At 35.5% G+C, this 24,191-nt stretch overlaps 4 protein-coding genes and 1 pseudogene across 4 annotated transcripts; 3 read left to right on the top strand and 2 right to left on the bottom strand.

Moving 5' to 3' along the window:
* On the bottom strand, window positions 7,201-10,715 carry LOC104715404 (annotated as a pseudogene).
* On the top strand, window positions 14,294-15,273 carry LOC109126590. The gene is made up of 3 exons (XM_019230275.1): window positions 14,294-14,596; window positions 14,683-14,853; window positions 15,036-15,273. Exons 1-3 carry the CDS (start codon window positions 14,408-14,410, stop codon window positions 15,114-15,116), a joined length of 441 nt encoding a protein of 146 aa, XP_019085820.1. The 5' UTR covers window positions 14,294-14,407; the 3' UTR covers window positions 15,117-15,273.
* Window positions 15,249-16,169, top strand: LOC104715403. The gene is made up of 2 exons (XM_010432812.1): window positions 15,249-15,274; window positions 15,344-16,169. Exons 1-2 carry the CDS (start codon window positions 15,249-15,251, stop codon window positions 16,167-16,169), a joined length of 852 nt encoding a protein of 283 aa, XP_010431114.1.
* LOC104715402 lies at window positions 16,455-16,983 on the top strand. Its single transcript, XM_010432811.1, has 2 exons — window positions 16,455-16,827; window positions 16,946-16,983. The coding sequence occupies exons 1-2, from the start codon at window positions 16,455-16,457 to the stop codon at window positions 16,981-16,983; spliced, it is 411 nt and encodes a 136-aa protein (XP_010431113.1).
* LOC109126577 lies at window positions 18,907-19,454 on the bottom strand. Its single transcript, XM_019230260.1, has 2 exons — window positions 19,346-19,454; window positions 18,907-19,256 (listed from the first exon to the last, which is right to left on the bottom strand). Exons 1-2 carry the CDS (start codon window positions 19,443-19,445, stop codon window positions 18,982-18,984), a joined length of 375 nt encoding a protein of 124 aa, XP_019085805.1. The 5' UTR covers window positions 19,446-19,454; the 3' UTR covers window positions 18,907-18,981.

The following is a 24,191-nucleotide window of genomic DNA, read 5'->3' as shown; positions in this document are numbered from 1 at the left end:
AAAAAAAAAAAAAAAAAAAAAAAAAGTTCTTGCTATAGTCTCCTAGAAAGAAAGAAAAGAATATATCTATATTAGGAGTTTAGCAAAGGAAAAAAAAAAGATTAAGAGTTAGAAGTTTAAAGTCTAAAAGTCTAAATCTTAGGGAGTAAAAAAAAAAGAGTTAAAATCAAGGGTGTGGGTAGTTACATTCTAGGAGGTTTAAATAAAAAAATATATGATGAATGTATGAGAAAAGGATAGATCATCAAGAGTTAAGCTTTGTATGCCCAAATTGTTCTCAGTCTTAGATAGTTTTCACGACTGTCTAGCATTCCACTTTTTGAGAGAAAACCACCTAAAGAATTTGTTTGAAACCACCTTACCAAAAAGCCTTACCCTTGAAACCGATTGAGCTTGATTCACCTTCCATTTGCAAGAATTCGCCAAACACTTAATTGAATGTGAAAGAGATGTTCCTTATCTTTAGTTGAAGGTTGAGCTAGATCGATGCATGGTAATAAGCATAGAAAAATATTTGTAAGTATGTTGATTGATCTTAGCATCATTAACCTATCTTTAAGGACTATAGCTTGAATCCTTCGGTTAGCATCTTAAGGTTATGAGTCCCCACATTCAAACCGTACCTTCTTACTTCCTTGCTAGAGGACTAGCAAGATTTAAGTTTGGGGGTCTGATAACACTCATATTTACATGTTTTTAGCATCCCTTTTTGTCCATATTCTGCATTGTTCATACCCCTAACTTAGCATTTTTAGGTCATTTACTGTAAGAATCAAGTTCTAGAGCATTTAGGGTGTTGCATTTCTGCATTTGCATATATTGGATGAAAACAGGTGCTAAAGAGCCAAAAATGGGGAAAAACAAGGACAACTCGAGCATGTACCCGAAGGAGCCATCAAGCTACAAGAACAAGTCCGAACCCCAACACGATCAAAGAGGATCCAAGAGCGCGAAGAGCAACCCAAAGATCCACCCGAGGAGTTACCCGACTCAACCCTCGTGTACCCCATCGAGTAGACCATCGGGAAGGTCTGGGAAGCTAGGTCAAATAGGTTTCCATATATAAACCCCCTCATTCCCTAGCTCGCAAATGAGCACGCCGCAGACCCTCAAACCAGAGAGCGAGAGCTTCTGTGAGAGAACTGAGCGACTCAACAATTTCTTCTTGGTTTTGTACTTTTATTTTGTAGTTTTCTTAGATCTTTATCCCATACTCTTTCTACTCTACTCTATCTTTTAATATAATGTCATTTTCGTTTATTTCTATTGCTTTTTCATTTGTTTCTATGTCCGAGTAGTGTAGCAAAGTTTCTAGGAATGGGATAGATGATTAGGTGTTCTTGATCGGTTAGGATGCTTTAGTTGATTGTTATGATTGATAGATTTCCTTCTAGGTTGATGTTCTTAATGCTGTCAACAGACCGAAAGGTTGAGATTAGATCTAGGGCGTTTACAATGCTACAGGCCGAAAGGAGTAGATAAAATGCTTGATTAGGTCAATGCTAGAGGTTTACTTAACTTTGAGTGACAAAATCAGATAAGTCTAAGTTTACTGACAAAAATGAATTGTTCTTAATGCCTGCTTGTTCATATTGCTAGTGCGACAGTGTGGTAGTATGTTCAAGGTTGATTGTTGCTAGTGCGAAAGTGTGGTGACAAGATTTTAGAGGTTCATTGTCTAGGAAATAATTGCTTGAGGCATGTAAGGCATCCGCATTGGTCTAGAACACTTAGGATTCGATTACCCCCATCCTTAGGAACTTTCGTATTTCATTTCTTGTATTTTCTTTACTTACTCGACCACTTACCCAATCAGGTACACGATAACCTGCATCGAGTAATACCTCGAGCTGTTCATAGTTTACTTGCATACTCGACCACCCCACTCGATCCTGTACTCGATTGCTTGCTTCGAGTGCTTAGGTCGTGTGGTTTACTTGTTTATATTCTTTTACTTTGTTTATATTAGGACTGTTAGAACAAAAACCCTAATTGCTTGGCTTGACTTGTATTGTGCTGATCATATCCTTCCTGCAAGCAATACACAACCATTTGGATTGATAACCCTTTTTACTACAACTACATAGGGAGTTGATACCCTGGGTGAAAACCTGTCTATCAACCATCAAACCAGGGGAAGACGACATAAAGAAGTATGACATGGCTAGAGCTCTCCTGCTTCAATCGATTCCAGAAGCCTTACTCCTGCAAGTTGGTAATCTTAAAACCTCCAAGGCAGTTTGGGATGCAATAAAAACCAGGCACATCGGAGCTGAGAGGGTTAAAGAAGCGAGACTTCAAACATTGATTGCTGAGTTTGATAGGATCAAGATGAAAGAATCCGACACAACTGATGATTTTGTTGGAAGACTCTCTGAACTTTCAACAAAATCAGCATCTTTAGGAGAAGATATCGAAGAACCAAAGCTTTTTAAGAAGCTTCTTAATAGCTTGCCAAGGAGGAAATACATTCACATTGTTGCTGCTCTTGAACAGGTGCTCGATCTAAACACCACATCTTTTGAAGATATTGTTGGTCGTTTAAAAGCTTATGAAGAAAGAATTAGTAGTGAAGAAGAAGCTCTACATGATGATCAAGGGAAGCTCATGTATGCAAATACGGATCATCAACCCTATCAAGACAGCTATAATGCACGAAGAGGCAGAGGCAGAGGTCAAGGTGGTAGATTTTATGGTCGCGGAAGAGGACGTGGAGGACGTGTTCGCTATAATGATGGATATAGACAAGAAAGGGACACATCTAAAGTAACTTGCTATCGTTGTGATAAAGTAGGACACTATGCGTCTAATTGTCCGGATAGGCTACTTAAGTTGCAGGAGACACATGAGAATGATGAAGAGGACACACAAACCGCTGACGCATTAATGATGCACGAAGTAGTTTATCTTAATGAGCGTAATGTTAAACCAAACGAGTTTGAAACTCATACTGATGGTGATAATGTGTGGTACTTAGACAATGGGGTAAGTAACCACATGACTGGGAATCGGTACTACTTCTCAAAGCTTGATGAGACAGTCACATGTAAGGTCAGGTTTGGAGACGACTCACGCATAGATATAAAAGGCAAAGGATCAATTCTCTTTATTACTAAGAATGGCGATCGCAAGGTTTTAGTTGATGTCTACTTCATACCTGGCTTAAGAAGCAATGTTATAAGCCTTGGACAAGCTACTGAGTCCGGGTGTGATGTTCGGATGCGTGGTGACGTGTTGACATTGCATGATCAGGACGGTCGACTGTTGGTAAAAGCTGCAAGGTCTAGAAATCGGTCGTATAAGGTGCCTATGGAAACAGAGAACTCCAAGTGTCTACAGCTTATATCTTCGGGTAATTCAAGCAAGTGGCATTCACGATTAGGACATATTGGAAGTGAGAGCATGAAGAAAATGATAAAGTATAAACTTGTCTTAGGAATGCCAAACCTTGAGGTCGAGAAGGAGGTTTGTGCATCCTGTTTACTTGGAAAATAGGTGAGAAGAGCTTTTCCACAGTCAACATCATTTCAAGCAACACATGTACTAGAGCTTATCCATGGGGATCTTTGTGGTCTTATTACTCCATCTACACTGGCTAGAAACCGGTATGTCTTTGTTCTGATAGATGATTGCTCACGCTACATGTGGTCGCTTCTCTTGAAGAAAAAAAGCGAAGCTTTTAGCAAGTTTAAAAACTTCAAGGCAGCAGTTGAACAAGAGACAGGCATGACAATCAAAACATTTCGAACTGATCGAGGTGGTGAGTTCCTATCACAAGAGTTTCAACGTTTTTGTGAAGAAACTGGGATCAAAAGGCAGATAACCGCACCTTATACACCTCAGCAGAACGGTGTAGTAGAACGACGAAATCGAACAATGATGGAAATGACTAGGAGCCTCTTAAAGCATATGAATATGCCTAATTATCTATGGGGAGAAGCTATTAGACATACTACATATCTAATAAACAGAGTGGCTACCAAAGCACTTGTTAATCAAACCCCATACGAAGCATTTAAGGGGAAGAAGCCGAATGTGGAGCACCTCCGAGTATTCGGATGTATAAGCTATGCGAAGACTGAAGTTCAACACCTGAAGAAGCTTGATGATAAAACTAGAATGCTTTTGTACCTAGGAACTGAGCCAGGATCAAAGGCTTATCGTTTGTTGGATCTAGCAAGTAGAAGAATAACAGTGAGTAGAGATGTAGTTTTTGATGAAAAGAAGAGCTGGAGATGGTGTAATATAAGTAATAAAGATGTTGATGGTTCAGGAACCTTCATTATTACTTTTGGAGCCTTTGGTAATAACGGTTTAAGAGAAGAAGGGAGTTACGGAGAAACAGAGAACACTCGTGAACAGAGTCGTGAACAGAGTCGCAGTTCTCATAGAGAAATAGAAGAAGATGAGTTTCCTGAAACTGAAAACGACCTAGATCAAGATGATCATGAGGAGGTAGAGGATCAGAATCAAGAAGTACAAGAATTGCGAAGGTCAACAAGAGTAACGAGGAAAACCAAGCTATCTGCAGGACTATATTCTATTTGCAGAAACAGAGGTTGAACGTCTGCTGTTTGCACTCAATGAAGAGCCATGGGATTTTAATGAAGCTAAGAGTGAGAAAGTTTGGCTACAAGCGTGTCAAGAAGAAATGTCCTCGATTAACAAGAAAAATACATGGAATCTGGTCGATCTTCCTCCTGGAGCTAAACCGATCGGTGTAAAGTGGGTATTTAAGATTAAACGCAACTCTGACGGAAGCATAAACAAGTACAAGGTACGGCTTGTGGCGAAGGGTTATTTGCAGCGTAATGGGATTGATTTTGATGAGGTGTTTGCCCATGTAGCACGCATTGAAACAATTTGCTTTATCATCGCTCTAGCAGCCTCTAACGGATGGGAGATACATCATCTTGATGTAAAAACTGTGTTCCTTCATAGGGAGCTGAAGGAGGATGTTTATGTTAATCAGCCAGAACGTTTTGTCATTCTAAGAAGTGAGGACAAGGTCTACAAGTTAAATAAAGCCTTATACGGACTTCAACAAGCACCTAGAGCTTGGAACAATAAGCTGAATCATATTCTCAAGGAGCTTAACTTCGTGAAGTTTTCTAAGGAACCCTCTATGTTTCATAAGCAAGAGAAGGAGCATCGTCTTATCGTGGTTGTGTATGTTGATGATCTTCTTGTCACAGGTTCGAACCTTGAAGTAATCCTAGAGTTTAAAAGGCGAATGGCATTGAAATTTGATATGAGTGACCTCGGTAAGCTTACGTACTACCTCGGCATTGAGGTTTCTCAATCTGACTTTGGTATTATTCTTAAACAAGAAAGATATGCTGACAAGATCCTGAGTGAAACTGGTATGGGAGAGTGTAATGCAGTTCATATACCCATGGACTTTGGTGTTAAGTTTTCTAAGGCTCAAGCTGAGAAGAGTATTGATTTTAAGGAGTATCGGAGGAAAATTGGATGCCTTCATTACTTGATTCAGACTCGTCCTGATCTTGCATACTCTGTTGGTGTTCTAAGTCGTTACATGCATGATCCCAAGGAGTCTCACAGTGCCGCGTTAAAACAGATACTGAGATATTTGCAGGGAACTCGTTCATACGGTCTTGTTTATAAGCGAGAGAAGAATGCCTAACTGGTCGGTTTCAATAACAGTAGTCACAATGTGGACGAGGATGATGGTAGAAGTACGAGTGGTCATGTCTTCTATCTGAATGAGTGTCCTATTACTTGGTGTTCTCATAAGCTTGATACGGTGGCTCTGTCGTCCTGTGAAGCTGAATTTATGGCGGCCACAGAGGCGGCAAAACAAGCGATCTGGTTACAAAAGATTCTAGATGAAGTTACCGGAGAACCTTGTGAGAAGGTCTCGATTCTGCTAGATAACAAGTCGGCGATAGCACTCACTAGGAACCCTGTTTTCCATGGTCGCAGCAAGCACATTCACAAGAGATATCATTTTATACGTGAGTGTGTAGAGAATGAACAGGTGGAGGTGGAGCACATTTCTGGTGAGGAACATAAAGCTGATATCCTAACCAAAGCTCTTGGTAGGATTAAATTTAAGAAGATGAGAGATCTTCTAGGAGTTCAAGATGTGTCAAAATGTGATTTCAAGCTTAAGGGGGAGAATGTTGGTTAAGCTTGAAGATAGCTTGGTGAGCAAGCTATCCTAATCCTACCAAGTTATGGAATAGGATTATATGTATTTAAAAGTTATCTAAATAATGTTAGTTTACCTATTATGAAAAGGAAATTACCCTAGAGATCTCCCTATATAAAGAGTTGCCAAGGTGTGGTATACCTTTAAGAGTTTAAGAGAGAACAAAAGGGCTTTAGGTTTTGAGAGATTTTCCTAAAGATTAATAAAAGAGAGTAATTCTTTTAGCTTTGTGTTCTTAAACTTGAAGAGTGTTCTTGATACAAACTCTATAGTCATTCCATCATTCCATGTCATGGGTATTTTCATTTTCTATGTATGTGGTGGTGCGATTTAATTTACACATTATTTGGGATTTTACAATTTAGTTAAACATATAGTATGTATAAATCAAATATACATTTTAGTGTAGATAAAAATATACTTGGAGATATACGAAGAATAGTTTTAAATATATAGTTTAAAATCACTTTAAAACACTAAAGGGGGTGTATTCAACTTGACATTTTAAGTGATTTGTTTAAAAGTTACAAATTCTATGTTATTCAATCATGGATTTTAAAAAGTCTCATGAAATCCACTGTTATTGAACTGATTTTTTAAAAATCTACTTTAAAATCCACTGTTATTCAAAACAGTTTATGGATTTGGATTTTAATAAGTTTTAGGGATTCTGGAAGATTTGAGAGGATTTGTTTAGTTAAAAATACAGAAATCCAAATCTCATAGTTTTAGGTGGGATTTGAAAAAATTTTACCATAAATCATATCAACTTCCCTAAAATCTATCAAAATTCTAAATTTCCTAAATCCCATAAAATCCTCCAAAATCATTGTTTCAATATACTTCTAACTATTTTGTCCCAACGACGTTAGCATTCAAAACCGTAAAATACCAAACACATATGTTAAACCGCAAATATGTATTCAATAGTAACAGTTCGTCCAAAGTGGAGATGTGGTTTCGTATTGTACTAGCCATCTAGGAACTCTTTCTCTCACATTAAAAAAAAAACACAAAAAAGCCATCTAGGAACTCTTTCTCTCAAGCACATAGAAACATACCCATAGAACATGACATATCTCAAAAGAAACACATTTGCTTCTAAGTTGTTTTGCTTCCATGTAGAGCTTCGACATTACCTCATGGTTTACCTTCCATTGACCTTTCATCTGTTGTTCTCAGAAACCATTAAAAAGGTGTGAGGGAGAAGCATCTTTGATTAATTAAACAACCTAATTGCACAAAGATATATAAAATTCACTGGACAAATTAACCTGCATATAAACTAGCTTGGAGTCACTTTTCACTTTAATTTTCGTGTAACCTTTCTCAATAGCTAGCATGCTTCAATCCTAGGATTAATCCATGATATTCTGCTGCATTGTTTGTGGCAATTCCTAAACCTTGACGTATTTTACAAATCTGTTCTTGAGAAAACTGATATTAAGATACATAACTGCACTCTCTAATTAAACAACTGTGGTTTTTAGACATAATTGAGTTTTGTATAACATAAAGTCACATTCGTATAAGTTAGTTTGTACATTAAGAGTCACAATTTCTAAGTTATGCCTTATGAAGAGTCATGTCTTTTCTTATAGAAACAACATGATGTTTCACTTGTATAAGTACAGATCGAGTCTCTATTTCCTGCAACACAATCGAGTCTGTAATACAACAAGCTATTTCAGTTTATCAATACAATCACAAGTTTCTTTAATACTTTGTTTTATCTTCTATAGAATAGAGAAACAAGTACGCTTGTTTTTGTTCTTTGTGAGAGAGAAGCTTTTGCTTCTAACATGGTATCAGAGCCCAACTGATTCAAGGGCCAATTCAAGAAAAAATTCAAGCAACAAAACAGAGGCGATGGAAGGAACATCACAACAGTTGATTCCCATATTCGATGGAGATAAATATGATTTCTGGCGTATCAAAATGACAACAATTTACAAAACCAGAAAGATGTGAACGATGGTGGACAACGGAGTTTCAAATCAACCATCACAAGCAGAACATACTCCGGAAGGGTTGCGACTGAAAAGGCAATGGGAGGAAGAAACGACACAAGATATGATGGCTCTGCAAATTCTACAAACAGTCGTGTCGGATCAAACCTTCTCCCGCATAGCACCAGCAACTACTTCGAAAGAAGCATAGGATGCACTGCAATCTGAATTTCAAGGGACTCCACAAGTACAATTGATCAAACTACAATCGTTGAGAAGGGAGTACGAAAATATGAAGATGAAATTATCCAGAAAATTCTCATATCTCTCCCAGAAAGGTTTGATAGTATTGTAGCGGTGCTGGTACAAACTAAAGATTTAACCGTGCTATCAGTTATTGAATTGATAAGCACTTTGAAAGCACACAAGCAGTGTGTATCACTTCGAGAAGAGCGATCAACAGAAGGAGCTTTATATGGAGAAGACAAACGTTGAAAGAAGGCTGATAAATGGTGTAGCGTTTGCAAACTTAAAAATCACAATGAGAGTGATTGTTGGATGAAGCAGAACAACAAAGGTCTTCTTTCGCAACAAGCGGCTAACAGTTAGAAAAAAATGTTTCGTGTGTAACAAACCGGGACATTTAGCCAAAAATTGCAAACTAAGAAGAACCGAGGGAGCGGATCTAAGTCTATAAGATACAGATGATGAGGATCACATGTTGTTCAGTATGGTTGAAGAAGAAGTATCATCAAAAATAAAAGATGAGACATGGTTACTTGACAGTGGATGCACTAACCATATGACCAAGTAAGTGAAATACTTCATCACTCTTGATAAGAGGATAAAGGTTCCGATCAAAGTGGGGAATGGTCAACGTGTAATGACAGCAGGAAAAGGAAATATCCAAGTGATGACAAGCCAAGGAGAGAGAAGATCATCAAAGAGGTGTTTCTAGTGCCGGGTTTAGCGAAAAATCTATTGAGTCTGTCTCAAATGACAAATGGATATGGAGTTTTATTTGAAGATAATAGATGTGTCATCAACAATCCTCAAGGGAGAAGGATACTGAACATTCCGATGAAGCATAAGAGTTTTCATTTAGATGGAATAACTCAGACGCAAGTGCCTTACTTGCGAGGGAAGAAGAAGGTTGTTTGAACGTGGCAGGTTATGAAGAGTTCGAGATCAAAGGCAAGGAGGAAGCTTGGAGTTAGACCAAAACTCAATTAAGGGAGAGTGGTAGACATAATTGAGTTTTGTATAACATAAAGTCACATTCGTATAAGTTTGTTTCTACGTTAAGAGTCACGATTTCTAAGTTGTGTCTTATGAAGAGTCATGTCTTTTCTTATAGAAACAACACAATGTTTCACTTGTATAAGTACAGATTGAGTCTCTATTTCCTGCAACACAATCGAGTCTGTAATACAACAAGTTATTTCAATTTATCAATAAAATCACAAGTTTCTCTAATACTCTGTTTTATCTTCTACAAAACAGAGAAACAAGTACGCTTGTTTTTGTTCTTTTGAGAGAGAAGCTTTTGCTTCTAACAATGGTTTCAAAAGGATTCATACCAAGCTTCTGTCCTCAGTTTTCAGTACAGCTGCAGCACCAGAGAGACCAGGGTTTCCTTTTGATGCACCGTCAAACTCAATAATGCAAGTTTCCTACCATATGAGGAGAAACAGAAACATATCAAACTTGAGAAAATATTCTGAATCCAGTCTATTGAAACTATGAAGTATAAGTATATACAAACATATCAAAACACTCACATCTGAGGTATCACGAGATGACTTCAGCTTAGAAAGCTTTTCCAAGGGATTACTTGACATGGAAGGTGAAGGAAGTTGATCCTAGGAAAATGGAATACATAAGCAATGAGCTTAAGCTATGTTCTCATCATCATTAAACTTCAAACTACAATATAAGACAGTTAATAACCACTCAGTTCCAAAATCCAACATCACGAATCAAGGCAAATGCAGATTATAATATAATCTTTCACCTGGAAAAGGCAAGGAGTGAGGCTCCAAACATATCCTCTTTCAAGTCATAAGCTCTAAAACAATAGAGTGAATTCTACATTCCAACAGTATTAAGATACTCATCTATGTCTTTGAGCAACGAAACGCTAACTGGAAGATTATAAACCTGCCACATCAACTTCTCTTATAATCCCACCTAAAGAAAGTATATATACATACATACATACATACACAAGAGATTGAAGAATTCACCGAAGATCCAATTTGAGCTTGACAATCACTTAAATCGTTATAAATTCCAATAATGTCACCCTTCCGAACAACGAAAAAGGCGTCTTTCTCTTCATCAGAAACAGAAGAAACAGCAGCGCTGCTTGACGTCTTTGATTTAGCAGTCTTTGATCTTGAGGAGTAGCAATGAACACTAGACAGTCCAAGTGCAGTCACACATGAAGAAGGCTTTATAAATTTGTAGGCATATAGAAGAAGCATTTTATCTAGGGAATGTGAGAACTGATGACATAGCTGGACTTCTTAAACATCCCCAAGTACTTCATAGCCTTACAATGCAGTTACAGCCACTGAGAGATTTATGGAAGAAAAATAAAAAAGCACACAGCTTAGTTAACTACAGAGAGACAAGAACCAAACTTTAGAATTATATATTGCCATTGAGGAACACTGAAGCTAAATAGCCTATTCAAAAATCACACTTTTCGCACAAAAACCACTAGTAAGATAAAATCGAAAGAGAAGAAGAGACAACATATCTGAGAGGATTTTGAGGAGGGAGAAGCTCACCGGAGGATTGTTTCTAGTCAGCGTTTGTGATTGGAGTTGTTTGAGCGGTGTTTCCGGTGACAACGAGAGGGCTGTAGTGTACCGGAACTGGAACTAGAACTAGAAGTCAAATTAGTCAATTTTGGTCTTTTTCGTTTATTATAAAGCGAGATTCGAAACGACGTCGTTAAGAAACCCTATTTTGAAATCGACGTCGTTAAGGTAAAACTAAAACGTACTTTACAAAAAAAGCTCTAAATTGGGTGGTTTAATCATATGTTTACCATAAAATCTATTTACTTTAATATTTCATTATGTTTACCATTATCAAACTTCAAACATAACATACTGTATAGTCCTATAGTGTATCTTCCTACTGAGAGAAACAAACACATTCAATAAAATTGTATCCATCGTATAATTATGCTTTAACAAGAAAATATACTAAACTCAATGAATATAGTCAAACGCTAAAAAAATTAAATGATCAGAATGTATAACCAAATAAAATTCTATTTATGTAGAAATTGATACAAGTCTTTTTGCAATCCAATCATAGTAAAAATTCAACCATCTTGTTTTTCTAAATTTATGTTTAGTTTACAATGCATATATTATTCAAGTTACGAATTGATTAGTCTAGTAAAATTAATAAATATAGAAAAAGCAATACTATATTACAGATAAGATATTATATATTACCTAGTGTTGCCGAATAGAAAGTTTTTGTCACGTCTTTGACATTCAAATTCCCGGTTAGAATTGTTGCGTCTCTCCCCTCTTCAATGATGGTTAAGTTGGGTTTCAGTTTACCAATCTTAACGATCTCGTCATAAATTTCCTTTTTCACATATATCACGAACCGTGTTTTGCTGAAAGTTGGTGCTGCCGCCACCACTTCGTTTATGATTTTGTAGTTACCAGTACCATATTTAGATACGACAAGATTCACTTTACTCTTAAGTGCCTACACATTAATGAACAACATACAAATTTTAAATAATCTAGCAATTGACTAACAAGAAAATAAGTGTTAAAAATTATCTCTATGTTGTTGCTAGTTTTAAAATATTTTTTGCTATGGTTTAACCTTTTATTTGCACATATTTTGCATATGTTTTCCTTTTGTTTCTAATATGTTCTTCTCAATGTAGTTCTTCCAAAAAATTCACTTTTCCAATAGATATATAATTAGCATAAAATATTTTAAGTTTCAATTTCATAGATATGTTAATAAAATAATTATTAAATGTTAAAAGTAGATTTATATGAATAAAAATAAATAAAGTACTGAAAAAACTTGAAAATTCTGAGAAAAACCTTAAAAAATAGGTTATAGCTCAATATAATAGAACAATGGTAAAGACTAAAAACAAATATTACTAAGAGATAATTTTATTTAGAAACAATGAGTCTGTAATTCTTGAGGGTCTATACAATGAACACATAGAAAATATTTAATAAGCAATTAAAAAAATAAATAATTAATTAATAAACTGAAATAGGCACCAAAATCACGGTGGTCAGTCTTATTAACGAAGAGTTGTGGTTTAACTCTACGGAAGTACCTTACCAAAAAGGACTTTAATTACTTGTGTTTATGTTAATTAATCTTAAGTAGTTATTAGCATAAGAAAATACATGTTCCAATTATAATGGATTACATTCTGTTCATTTAAAAACGGAGCATAAACCAACTAAAGTGCCTTGAATGTTTTTAGTTTAAAGTGGGTTTTTGGTTTTTGTTTTTCCAGAATCTATTTTATGGCCATTCAAAAATTTAAGAATGATTTCCTTAAAATTTATGGAATGTATATTTTGAGAGATTTTGAAAATTTCTATAGAGAATCCAATATCTTATTTTATGAGATTTTGAGATTTTTTTTGGCTTAAAATCTATTTTCATTTATTTTTCTGAATTTCTTTTGATTATGCTATTTTCTAAGAACCAATAATTTTGTTCACTCATTTATTAAAAAGGTTTCTAAAACTAATTATTAACTATTAAAATATTAAAAAAAATTACCATTCGTTGCCAAAAAAAAAAGATTACCATTCAAGTTTATAAAAAAACTAAAATCTACACCAAAAACTAAAAACCAAAAACCAAAATCTAAAAACCATTAAAAACTTCAAAATATTCATGCAAACCAAAAATAAATAAACTTTAATTTGGTCCCCTAATCCAAATAAAGAGCAAATAAAAACCACAATCTTAGTTTGGGTTTAGGATGTTGGTTTGGAATTTGGATTCAAACCATATTCATATCATGAAAACATATTTAAACATTGAAGGGATAATTGAACAAGTCAAACAAAATTTCCATTCAACATCTGTGAATTATTAAGGAGAAATTCCTTTAAATAGCACTAAATTTTTTTTTTTCCAACAATACCACATTGTAGTTTTTTTCCCAAAAATACCACAAAATTTTTTCCAAAATTACCATAAACACAAAAATTGATTTTTAAGGATGTAGAATTTTTTCTTTTTTAAGTTTGGGTTGACACATTTAGTTTTAGAGTATAATTTTAAGGGGTAGTGTTTAGTATTTAAAATTTAGAAATTAGTTTTTAGTATTAGAACTTTAGTTCAATTATGTGGTATTTTTGGAAAAAAAATATATTTTAATGGTATTTTTGGAAAAAAAACTAAATTGTCCTATTTTTGGAACAAAAACCTATTTTAGTGATATTTATGACAATTGCCCATTATTAAAACATTTACGACATATATTTAGTTAAAAATAAATTAATCAAAATATTATTTATATTTTTCTTTATGACATAAAATCTATATAGTAACAAAAAGAACCAAATATAGCTGTCCAAAAAGAAAAAAAAAAAAGAGAAATACCCTAGAATGGCACACATTTGGGTTTTTGTTCCAAAACTAGCACACATGCTGGAATGTTCCAAAGCTAGTAATTAATAGAGAGATATATTCTTATTTTAAAAAATTCAAAAAAATCAAAACCCGATTTCTTACATTTCTCTCCGGCGAAGCTTGATGAATTTTCTGATCAGAGATCTTCATTTCTGATCTCAGATTTTCCCATGAAGCTTCAATCAGGTACTAAATCCGTTGCCTTATCTTTCAATTTCTCTTTCTTCTTCTTCGTTTTTAGAGTTTGAAATTGTTGGGTTATCTTTCTTCTTCTTCGATCGATAGCTTCAATCATTGATTTCAGAGTTTGAAATTGTTGGGTTATCTTTCTTCTTCTTCAATCGATATCTTCAATCATGAATTTCAGAGTTTGAAATTGTTGAGTTCTTTGAAATTAAGGAAGAAATTGCGACTTATGGCTCTATATAGATGAATTAGCAGATTCGGTAGTTTTTTTGTTATGTGATTTTGGTATTGTTGGCTTGATTGTAGAATGTTGGAGATATACTATGTCTTTGGTGAGTGGAAAATTAATGACAAGCTTCATTGGAGATTCTTCGTTGATACAAACAAAGGTGGATGCCTTTGTGAAGTTTCTGAGAATATCACTTACAAGGATTTAATGAAGATTGTTTTTGAAGATTTCGGACTTGATGGTCTAGTTAAAGAGATTTCACTCAGCTATGAACTTCCAAAGATGAAATTAATTGTAGAAGATTCTCCTCCTATCTTCATTCGCAATGACCGCCAAGTCTGCACTTTTATCAGGAAGATACAAGAAAATCCTGAGATAGGACGTTTGTGTGTATCGGTAAGTACATGACTTTTACTTTTGTTTTCACTGTAACTTTCTTATACTTAATTCTTCATAGTTTTTTAACTTAATTCTTCTTGTAGGAATTTGATCAATCATTTGGTAGTGATATCTCAGTTTCTAAGCCACTTGGTGATACATGTTCAACCGCTGAAAAAGAAAAGAACAATAATTCATTTGCCTTGCCTGCTGATCGAGATCCTATTCTGATCTCTGCAGGAAGTTCACATACGACTGCACATGAAACACACAAGGTTAGTTCTTTAATATAAGTTTTTAGACAAGATTCATATATGTTTAGGAACCCCTTCCTAAATCACAGAACATGATGAATATCAAGAATTTTAAGGATGAACTACTTAGGAACGGTTCAAGTATAAAGCTATAGTTACTTGCAAATGTTACTTTTCATTTACTAATCTTTTTATTTTTCTAGGAACTTAATCGGTCTATTGGAAGTGATGTTTCTACGACACATAATGATATAGAAATCTCAACAGCTGAAAAAGGAATATGATCTTTTTTAGAGAATTTGGTTCCTGCTCCAGATCTCTCTCCTATATCTATGGTAGGTTCACATTCAACTTGAGGGGCTGATGATATATATGTGGACAGATATTTCAAGAACAAGGAAGAGTTGATGTTCAAGATGAGAAACTGGGCACTTGAATGGAGGTTTGAGTTCAGAGTTTGATGGTCAAACAAAACGAGAGTTAGTTTGGGATGTGTTGATGATAAATGCAGTTGGCAATTGCGTGCGACTAGGCTAAAATCATCTGAATTCTTTGTGGTGAAGAAGTATTGTCATGAACACAATTGTGACACAACCCACAGGAATGCCAACCATAGACAAGCAACTGCAAAGTTGCTTGGGAGTTTTTACTGCAACAACTATGGAGAAAAGAAAGTTGGTCTCAAACCAAAACAGATTATGGAATTGGCCAGAAAAGATCATGGAGTATACATACCATACAAAAAAGCCTGGAGAGCAAAAGAGGAAGGTCAGAATTTGGTTAGAGGCACTGCTGAGGACAGTTATTTACATCTAGCGAAATGGTTGTACATGGCAAGGGAAAAAAATCCAGGAACAGTTGCTTATCTTGAGTTGGATCCTATGAAGAATTTCAAATACGTATTCATCTCATTTGGTCAGTCGATTAGAGGTTTTTCTTTAATGAGAAGAGTGATTGCTGTTGATGGTACATTCCTAAAAGGAAAGTATAAGGGAACTTTGCTAGCAGCTACTGCACAAGATGGAGATTATCACTTATACCCGATAGCATTTGCCATTGTTGATTCAGAAAATGATATTGCATGGAATTGGTTCTTCAGGTGTTTGCTCACTATCATCCCTGATGCACCAGATTTGGTATTTGTTTCTGACCGTGCTTCATTCATTGAAAAAGCAATCTCAGAATTGTATCCAGCATCCCATCAAGGCATTTGCAATTTTCATCTCAAAAACAACATTAAATTAAAGTTCAAGAGTAAAAGCTTCTTGCCTCTTGTCGAATCAGCAGCTAATGCTTTTACGTTTCATGAGTTTGAAGGTGCTTTTAGGGATATATAGAATTCTAATCCAAAACTGGCCAAGTATTTAGAAGAAGCTGATTTCAGGAAGTGGGCTCGTTGTTATGCACCATCTAACCGCTACAATATTATGACAACCAACATTGCTGAGTTATTGAATTCTATGTTAAAGGATCCTTGGGAGCTGCCAGTGATTTCACTTCTTGAGACAATCAGGATAACCCTTACAACATGGTTTCATGAGCGACGGGAAAAAGCTGCCAAACACAACAAGTGTGCTACACCAAATGTTACAGATAAGATAATATTAAGCTTCAGTAAGGCAATGAAACTAGATGTTTTTCAAGTGGATCAACATGAGTTTGAGGTCAAAGATGATAGGAATAAGTTTGTTGTTCACCTAAAGAACAAGACTTGTACCTGCCGTTTCTTTGACATTGAAAGGATTCCTTGCATTCACGCCATTGTTGCTGCAAAGCGTACAAACATGGATGAATACAAACTGGTTGATCATTTCTATTTGACAGATATTTGGGCTAAAGCATATGCTGAGAGCATTCATCCAAGTGGAGATGTGAAGAATTGGGTATTTCCAGATGCAGTAGCTGAATACTTCTGTGCTCCACCACAAACTAGGATAAAGAGTGGGAGACCGCCAAAGAAGAGAAAGAGATCAGTTGGAGAGTTTGGTGTACCAGGTTCTAAATCTCAAAATCATAAGTGCAGCAGATGTGGTAATGAAGGACATAATAAAAGTACTTGCAGATTCCCAATATGATGATTTTTATGCATTTGATTTTTTACAATTGTTACTAGATTTATCCAGGAACACTCTACAGATGTATACTTCATAGCATACTGATATTCATAAGACAGTTTCATGAAGGATATCCTGAGATTCAAGGAGTCCTTCCTGAATATTATAATTTTTAAACAAATGTGTTTCTTAATCTCTATTGTGTGTGTGGTGAGTGTTTCTTTGTGGAGTGTCTGTGTTTTTTTACCTCAACCCTTCCTAAATACCATTCAGTCTTTACCTAATCCATTCCTAAATATTTCATGTTATATATTAAAGGTTATATTTAATTCCAGAATAACAGGATTTGGCCTACTGGTTACTCTCCCACTTGCAATTTCACGATGTCGCGTGTTCGAACCTTCGGATGTGCATTTGAGGAATGCCTTCCTGATTTTTTAAAAACCATTCCTAAAATGCCTTAATTGATATTTCCCCATATATACTAAAGGTTATATCTATTTCCCGAATAACAGGCTTTGGCCTACTGGTTACTCTCCCATTTGCAATTTCACGATGTCGCTTGTTCGAACCTCCGGATGTGCATTTGAGGAATGCCTTCCTGATTTTTTAAAAACCATTCCTAAAATGCCTTAATTGATATTTCCCCATATATACTAAAGGTTATATCTATTTCCCGAATAACAGGCTTTGGCCTACTGGTTACTCTCCCACTTGCAATTTCACGATGTCGCGTGTTCGAACCTCCAGATGTGCATTTGAGGAATGCCTTCCTGATTTTTTAAAAACCATTCCTAAAATGCCTTAATTGATATTTCCCCATATATGCTAAAGGTTATATCTATTTTCCGAATAACAGGCTTTGGCCTACTAGTTACTCTCCCACTTGCAATTTCACGATGTCGCTTGTTCGAACCTCTGGATGTGCATTTGAGGAATGCCTTCTTGATTTTTTAAAAACCATTCCTAAAATGCCTTAATTGATATTTCCCATATATACTAAAGGTTATATCTATTTCCCGAATAACAGGCTTTGGCCTACTGGTTACTCTCCCACTTGCAATTTCACGATGTCGCGGGTTCGAAACTTTCATTGGATTATTCATCCATTTAAAGATGCTCAGTAAATGGTGTGTTTTGTGAAACTTTTCTTATTTTGGATGGTATTTGTACTGATTAGGGAAAGAATGAAAGTTATTTAGGAAGGGTTTATAGTAAATAAGGATTGCTTTCCTCAAAAAATATAAAACAAGGATGGCATTCCTCAAATGCACATCCGGAGGTTCGAACACGCGACATCGTAAAATTGCAAGTGGGAGAGTAACCAGTAGGCCAAAGCCTGTTATTCGGGAAATAGATATAACCTTTAGTATATATGGGGAAATATCAATTAAGGCATTTTAGGAATGGTTTTTAAAAAATCAGGAAGGCATTCCTCAAATGCACATCTGGAGGTTCGAACAAGCGACATCATGAAATTGCAAGTGGGAGAATAACCAGTAGGCCAAAGCCTTTTATTCGGGAAATAGATATAACCTTTAGTATATATGGGGAAATATCAATTAAGGCATTTTAGGGGAAATATCAATTAAGGCATTAACCTCAAAATGGTGGAATGCCACCCAAAACACACAACATATGATTCCAATAAATCCATTGTAAACTTATAAATCCAAAGAAAAATCTACCATCTGAAAACAAGAAATCAACCTCTAAACATCTCAATCTTCTTAAGAATGATATCATGATAGATATCAAAACATAACTTGGCTCTAATATCTTCTGAAACCTCTTCTTGAAGCTTACTCATCATCTCTTCTACGCCCATTGAGTGGCATTCCACCATTTTGAGGATATATCTCGCTTATAAGATAATGCCTCAATTATAAGATACAGGAATGGTGGAATTAAGATATTTCCTATATGCCTTATATGCCTCAATTATATGCCTCAATTAAAACATCTCTTATATGCCTCAATTAAGATATTTCCTCAAAATGGTGGAATGCCACCCAAAACACACAACATATGATTCCAATAAATCCATTGTAAACTTATAAATCCAAAGAAAAGTCTACCATCTGAAAACAAAAAATCAACCTCTAAACATCTCAATCTTCTTAAGAATGATATCATGATAGATATCAAAACATAACTTGGCTCTAATATCTTCTGAAACCTCTTCTTGAAGCTTACTCATCATCTCTTCTACGCCCATTGAGTGGCATTCCACCATTTTGAGGATGAATAATCCACAGTTTGCTTCACTCTTAATGCGACGAAAGAACTTCTTAGGGCATAAGACTTTAAATGGAGACAGATCAAGTGTTCCTCTGTTTCTTTCAGTGCCTAAGAGATAAGATATCATCTCTGCAATACACACAAATAGTTATCAGTAATATATCATAAGCATAAGATTCACATCATAATCAAATTATCATAATCAAATAAGTTCTTACCTGCAATTGGCTTAACATGAGTTTCCACCAAGTCACTTTTACTCTCATGAGTTCGACAATCAAAAACAGTAATCTTCCTAGACTTGAAGCTTATTTCCATACCAATGAACCGTTTGTATGTACAGTTATAGGCAATACCATAAACTCCATCGAGATCCTGCCACTTCTCAGTAGGAAGACAAACCGAAGGCAACTTCCCACTCACAATATCAGTGACTTCTTTTGGAAACACATATTGTGATTTAAAGTTATCCTTCTTGAAATTGAAGTATGCAGCTTTCAAATTTGAAAAGAAGTCTGGCCTCACAAAGGTTGATTTGGGAAGTCTCTTGTTGTGAAAATAAACAGGATCCTTGTTTCTTCTCAACCAAAGTAAGCCCACAGCTGCATCAATATGCTACATTTAAATGAAAAAAAGGCTTTTAGACTATTAGTCGAAATAGACAAGATTATATTTGATAACCTGATATTCAGGATAGCATTCATGACATTCATGATAGCATTCCGAAATTACCGTTTCTAGCAAATTCATCTCTCGTCTTCCCAGCAAATTTAACCAATGTGAGGTGAATGGTTCTGTATCTGTTATCACTCTGAAATTATCAAAAATGACGATAATTAGATGAAAGAAAATTGACTAGAATTGACAAGAATTGTTAAAACATCACACTAACCCTGGTCTAATATTTGATCTCTTCCAAGAATTTAATTCTTCAATGTCATTGAAAGTTGGAGAGAGGAAAGGGTTGAACATTAGATGAATAGCAGATGTGGCAGGGTTTCTTGGTGCTTTATATGGAGTAACGGTTGAAAATGATGGAGTTGTGAGCCGATTGCTTCTCCTTGGAACATGCTTCACACCATCACCATCATCTTTTTGCTTCTCACCATCACCATCAACTCTTTGCTTCTTTCTTGGAATAACAATTTTATCTTTCTTATCCAGCTTTCTCTTTTTTTCCTGAAATCAAGATATAACAAAGAAACGTGTTTATGAATATCCTCTTTGTACTTTTTACCAAAATCAGCAATGATATATACAAAACAAACAAGAACTGAATTAAATTGACATACCTCAGGTGAACTAAAACATTTAAGATCAAATGATGGTCCCTCGTCTTGTGGATTCTGTTTGTCTTCTTTTTCATCATCACCATCATTTGGGCTTACTCCTTCAGGTACATAATGACTTTGTTCGTCATCTTCTTCTTTATCAAGTCCATCATTTAGATTTTCACCTTCATCGACATGATGACTTTGATTGCCATCTTCCTGAGGAAGTTTCTCTTCATCACCACCTTCATGAGGAAGGTTCTCTTCATCACCCTACAAGCAAAAAATATTTTAGAACCTTTATTAGCGTAAGAAGACTTTCCTAAATAATTTAGTAACAGGAAAAAGTTTTATAATAAAACTTACATCAACAGCTGAATCGAGCTTCTGGGTCATCTGATCTTCTGAATCGAGCATCTGAGCTTCTGAATCGAGCTTCTGAATCGATCTTCTGGGTCATCTGAGCTTCTGAATCAAGCTTCTGGGTCCTCTGATCTTCTGAATCGAGCTTTTCGGTTTGGGTGAACTCCTCTGTTTGGTTTTCGCTTGGAGTAAAGAACTGGAGTTGAATTATTTCACTTGTCAATATAATGTGTTAGAATATTTTTAAAAAGTTCTAAGAATCATTATATTTACCTCAGCAGTTAAAACTTCTGGATTTGGTTCACCTTCTTTCTCTTTCTGATTCTCTCTATGGAAAAACCGTATTTGTTCTTTTCCAAAAAATTCTTCTTTCTTTGATTTGTCCATCAAAATACTGATTCATGTATCATGAATTGCTCGCACTCTTCCTTTGCTCCATTTGTTCTCACAGCTAACTTCAACTTCTTGCAGCAATTGTACACACTGAATCAATGATTGCTGAAAAAAGCATTAGAAGGTTTAGTACATTGATTAAGAATACTTTCCCTATCATTCAAAATACAAGTATCAAACCAATTCTTACCTCCTTAGGAATCAGAGTCTCAGAAGTCAGAGCCACATGCACTGTTTTTTGTTCAGTGGTAGACCTGTTAGATGGTCGGATCCCATCACCACACTGCAAATATAATTCGTTTTTAGGAAGCTTTAGTTCATAATTAAGAATACTTTCCCTAACACTCAAAATACAAATAAGAAATATTTTCTTACCTCCGTAGGAATCTGAGTCTCAGATGTATATTGTTCAGTGGGAGAGTTGTTAGTTGGACGGATCCCATCACCACTCTGCAAATACAAATCATTTTTAGGAAGCATTAGTACATAATTAAGACTACTTTCCCTAAAATTTAATTTACAAGTAAGAAACAAATTCTTACCTCGGTAGGAATCTGAGTCTCAGATGTATATTGTTCAGTGGGAGAATTGTTAGTCGGACGGATCCCATCACCACTCTGCAAATACAAATCGTTTTTAGGAAGCATTAGTACATAATTAAGACTACTTTCCCTAAAATTTAATTTACAAGTAAGAAACAAATTCTTACCTCGGTAGGAAGCTGAGTCTCAGATGTATATTGTTCAGTGGGAGAATTGTTAGTCGGACGGATCCCATCACCACTCTGCAAATACAAATCGTTTTTAGGAAGCATTAGTACATAATTAAGACTACTTTCCCTAAAATTTAATTTACAAGTAAGAAACAAATTCTTACCTCGGTAGGAAGCTGAGAGTCAGAAACTTGAGTCACATTATCTCTATTTTGTTCATCGCATTGAGAACTGGGGAATGTAGGGTTTGTAAATGGAGACATTCCACTATCTTGTTGTTGCTCCTACAACACAAAACGAAAACGGTTACCAGTTACATGCATGAAAAAAAAATTGTTAAAGAGGAACCTGTAAGTTGATTAAATTTTTTTTTTTTACCTGATCTTCTGTATTTGTTTGTTTATATGTTCCCAGACTCTCCTCTATTTTCGATAACCGGCAATTGATATCTCTGAACCCATCCGTAACCATGTTGTAAAGTTTATCTAGCTTCTCCATTAGTGACTCTCCAGAAGAAGATGGCTTCAGACTCTCCTTGTTACGTAACTGGTACGAATTGATAGCAATATCTTCCATCACTGCACCAACATCCAATACTCTTTTTCTCCAGTCTTCAAGTGTCAATTTGTATCCCTTGTTCAGTACATCTGTTAACATACTCAAATCTTGATCAGGAGTGTCTTCCAAGAAGACTGTATCTTCTGGATCATCGGGTATCGATGGTAATATGTGAATAACCTTGAGCTGCACACAATCAATATTTGAAAACGATATTAGTCCTTCTTACGATCGTGATTATATTAGAAAACGATTCAATATTTGAAAACGATTCAGTTTTAAATTAAAGAGAATAACTTACATGGTTTGATGCTTCAATGTTCTCCACTTGAGCAATCGACGGATTAACTGTATGTGTGTATTTTTCACACAGATATGCTGATGGTCCCTCAATTACACTCAATGTGCTGAAAGATGACTTTAACATAGGAACAGACTCTAGAATCCACAAATGCAGTGCCAACGGATATCCATGTAAGTCATATTTTTGCTTCATCAGATTTGATGGGACATTCTTCTTTAGACTTAAGCAGAAGATTATAAGCATCTTTCCCCCACAGATAATTAGCCAAGACATCCAAATGCTGAGCTCTCTTAAGGTTTTTTTGCAGGAAGCTTGTTACCTCTGTACTTCTGAAAGAAGATGCATTCGATAAGGATCAGCATCGCAAGAGAGTATCTTTCATCTGCTGCCTCTGGATCAGTTCCTTGTAGAATATCCAAAACATCTTCATATGTGTGAGCATCTTCAGTGTTAGCCCAATCATAACGATTCTGCCGTTGATCTTCATTAGCTCCCCATTCAGTGCATTTCAATCCAGTGACCATATGGAATTCTCTTATTGAGAATCTCATTGGTTGTCCTCCAAAATGCATCCATAGTTCATTTTCCTTTGATACCTTTAAACTTCTGCTCAGAAAACAGTGCACCATCTTCCCAGACATCATCAGTCCTCTGTTGATAACCTTCAAAATTGGTCCCAGGAACAAATTCTTAATCCTCTCATACTCCGCAACTGAGAGGATGTTTTTTACTTGTATGACAGCATCGTAGTTTGGAAACTGGTTTATCTTCACATCTGATCTTGGTTCCTCTCCTATGTTGAAACAAAGTTCAGGAAGCTTTATATCTATAGGGAAAGAATCACCCATATCCTGCAACATATAAAAGAAAGAGAAGAAACGCATATCATATCAGGAAANGTATCATATCACGAAAGTGATTCTAAATTATATAGATGCTTTCATGAACTTTAAAAAAAACTAGCATCTGACTGTAAAGATGAAACGCATATCATATCAGGAAAGTGATCCTAAATTATATACATGCTTTCATGAATTTTTAAAAAAACTAGCATCTGACTAAATTATGCTTTCACTAAACGGATTCATATGCATTCACTAATCACTGAAACTCTAGCAATTAGAAACCGTATACCAAACTTAATTGTGCTAAAGGGATTGAAAAATATGAGAAAGCAGTAATGGAGTAACCATGGAGGAAATGTGAGTAAACTTGTCAACAAACAAACTTGAAATTCGATTGCTTTATCACTAATGAGATGAATAGGGTTACCGGAAGCTGCAAAACACATAATATCACACATAATCACACATAAATCACACAATTTCTTCAAAGGAAGACTTACTTGCTCTGGATTAGGACTTCCTTCCTCAATGTATACTTGTCTTCCACCCAAGTATATAGGAGAAGCCTATTACACAAAACGGAAACAGATAAGAACAAAGTGAAACAGGAACAAAAGA

The sequence above is a fragment of the Camelina sativa genome, chromosome 9, assembly GCF_000633955.1.
Source record: "Camelina sativa cultivar DH55 chromosome 9, Cs, whole genome shotgun sequence".
In the NCBI taxonomy this organism is placed as follows: domain Eukaryota; kingdom Viridiplantae; phylum Streptophyta; class Magnoliopsida; order Brassicales; family Brassicaceae; genus Camelina; species Camelina sativa.
The sequence above is the reverse complement of the archived record's forward strand: the minus strand, read 5'-3'. Positions and strand labels throughout refer to the sequence as shown.

What these genes read in the sequence shown, in the direction of transcription:
- LOC104715402 (XM_010432811.1), top strand. Translation starts at nt 16,455, where the DNA reads ATGAAACTAGATGTTTTTCAAGTGGATCAACATGAGTTTGAGGTCAAA. An exon ending in TGGAGAGTTTGGTGTACCAG is followed by an intron (nt 16,828 to 16,945) that starts GTTCTAAATCTC and finishes AATTGTTACTAG; the next exon opens with ATTTATCCAGGAACACTCTA.
- LOC109126590 (XM_019230275.1), top strand. Translation starts at nt 14,408, where the DNA reads ATGAAGATTGTTTTTGAAGATTTCGGACTTGATGGTCTAGTTAAAGAG. An exon ending in TAGGACGTTTGTGTGTATCG is followed by an intron (nt 14,597 to 14,682) that starts GTAAGTACATGA and finishes TTCTTCTTGTAG; the next exon opens with GAATTTGATCAATCATTTGG. An exon ending in CTGCACATGAAACACACAAG is followed by an intron (nt 14,854 to 15,035) that starts GTTAGTTCTTTA and finishes TTATTTTTCTAG; the next exon opens with GAACTTAATCGGTCTATTGG.
- LOC104715403 (XM_010432812.1), top strand. Translation starts at nt 15,249, where the DNA reads ATGAGAAACTGGGCACTTGAATGGAG. An exon ending in AACTGGGCACTTGAATGGAG is followed by an intron (nt 15,275 to 15,343) that starts GTTTGAGTTCAG and finishes TGATAAATGCAG; the next exon opens with TTGGCAATTGCGTGCGACTA.
- LOC109126577 (XM_019230260.1), bottom strand. Translation starts at nt 19,445, where the DNA reads ATGGAAATAAGCTTCAAGTCTAGGAAGATTACTGTTTTTGATTGTCGA. An exon ending in TCATGTTAAGCCAATTGCAG is followed by an intron (nt 19,257 to 19,345) that starts GTAAGAACTTAT and finishes TGTGTATTGCAG; the next exon opens with AGATGATATCTTATCTCTTA.